Source organism: Protobothrops mucrosquamatus, unplaced genomic scaffold (genome assembly GCF_001527695.2).
Source record: "Protobothrops mucrosquamatus isolate PMUCROS unplaced genomic scaffold, P.Mucros_1.0 scaffold738, whole genome shotgun sequence".
NCBI lineage: Eukaryota > Metazoa > Chordata > Lepidosauria > Squamata > Viperidae > Protobothrops > Protobothrops mucrosquamatus.
This window is the reverse complement of record NW_015387011.1, coordinates 663226-664784: the sequence shown is the minus strand read 5'-3', so window position 1 is coordinate 664784 and position 1559 is coordinate 663226. Positions and strand designations below refer to the sequence as shown.

Genomic DNA, 1559 nt, shown 5'->3' with positions numbered 1-1559 from the left:
ATGACCTTATTTGATCCAACTTTGAAATAAAGAGTGCCCAAAGGGGAAACTTACAAGCTGACCACCTTGTAGGGTAGACAGGCAGCATAAAAATCTAATAAATAAATAAAATTAATTAATAAGCAAAGTAGATCAGGTAAATCTGTATCTTGCCATCCATATACAATTACTCTCTTGTGGTTGTTAAGGCATGAGTTGGTGAGACAGCAGTGCCAACAATTGTGGACCTCCAATCATATTCATAGAGTCCATAATTAAACACTACTCTAGGAAACAGGATTCAAACCTCACTCCAAAAATGGGAATCATTTGATCTGGATTCAGGATTCCTTTCTGTTCTGTATTGGATTTCTTTTTTATGTCATTGCTTGTTTTAATTTGTATAGACAACGAACATGGAAATCTTGTGGGAAAACAGTAACCAAAGCTATCAAGGAGAATTCATCTTGCTGGGAGTGGCTGACCGGCCAAGCTTGGAGATGTTGCTCTTCGCCCTTGTTCTTGTATGCTACATGATGACCCTTCTGGGCAACACAACCATCATTGTGGTCTCGAGACTAGATCCAGGCCTCCATACCCCCATGTATTTCTTCCTCAGCAACCTTTCCTTCATTGACCTCTGCTTCACTACCAGCCTTGGACCCCACATGCTGGTGAACTTCTGGAGAAAAAGCAAGACTATCAGTTATGGCGGCTGTGCAGCTGAGTTGTATAACATTCTTGCTCTGGGCTCCACAGAGTGTATTTTGTTGGCTGTCATGGCCTATGATCGCTATGCCGCCATCTGCCATCCACTGCGCTACACTACTATTATGAGCCATTCTCTGTGTTTCATGATGGCGGCTGTCACCTGGACAAGCGGCTTCAGTGTCTCACTAGTTCATACAGTGATGACTCTTAGGCTTCCTCTGTGTGGACGGAATCGGGTAGATCATTTCTTTTGTGAGCTCCCAGCCTTTCTTAAATTGGCTTGTGTTGACACTTCACTTAATGAGGTTGTGATATTTTCTACTAGTGTGGTGTTCCTCCTAGTACCAGTTATTCTCATTATGGTCTCCTATGGCTATATAGCCTCTGCGGTGCTGAGGATTCGCTCAGCTGAGGGAAGGAAGAAGGCCTTCAACACTTGTTCCTCCCACTTGATGGTGGTCTGGCTCTTCTATGGCACAGCCATCTTCAATTATTTTCAACCTCCATCCAACTATTCCCACGATCAAGGCAAGATGATTTCCCTTTTCTATACCTTTGTCACCACCATGCTTAATCCACTGATCTACACTCTGAGGAACAAAGACGTACATAAAGCTCTCCAAAGACTAATGAAGAAAAACTAAGCCCATGATTTGAAACTGCATTTCAAGATTCCACAGGAATGGTCTTTGTTATTTTTGCAGTACTTTTGATTCTACCTTTCCCTCTCTCTCTTTGTTCATAATAAATGCGCAATACATCTTGGTACCACAGCCGTACTCAAAATTAATAAATTCTAGAGTATACAAACTTCAGAACTTCTTTTCTGAAATGTGTTTAGCTTGTTGTGGATAAGACGCTATTATCTC

At 41.9% G+C, this 1559-nt stretch overlaps 1 protein-coding gene across 1 annotated transcript; it reads left to right on the top strand.

Annotated features, from left to right (window-relative positions):
• The first annotated feature begins 395 nt into the window (after positions 1-395).
• Positions 396-1334, top strand: LOC107289642 (olfactory receptor 2G3-like). The gene has a single exon (XM_015818436.1). The coding sequence runs from the start codon at positions 396-398 to the stop codon at positions 1332-1334; it is 939 nt and encodes a 312-aa protein (XP_015673922.1).
• Positions 1335-1559: the final 225 nt, after the last annotated feature.

Excerpts from the sequence above, each read along its gene's own strand:
- LOC107289642 (XM_015818436.1), top strand. The coding sequence starts at position 396 with ATGGAAATCTTGTGGGAAAACAGTAACCAAAGCTATCAAGGAGAATTC.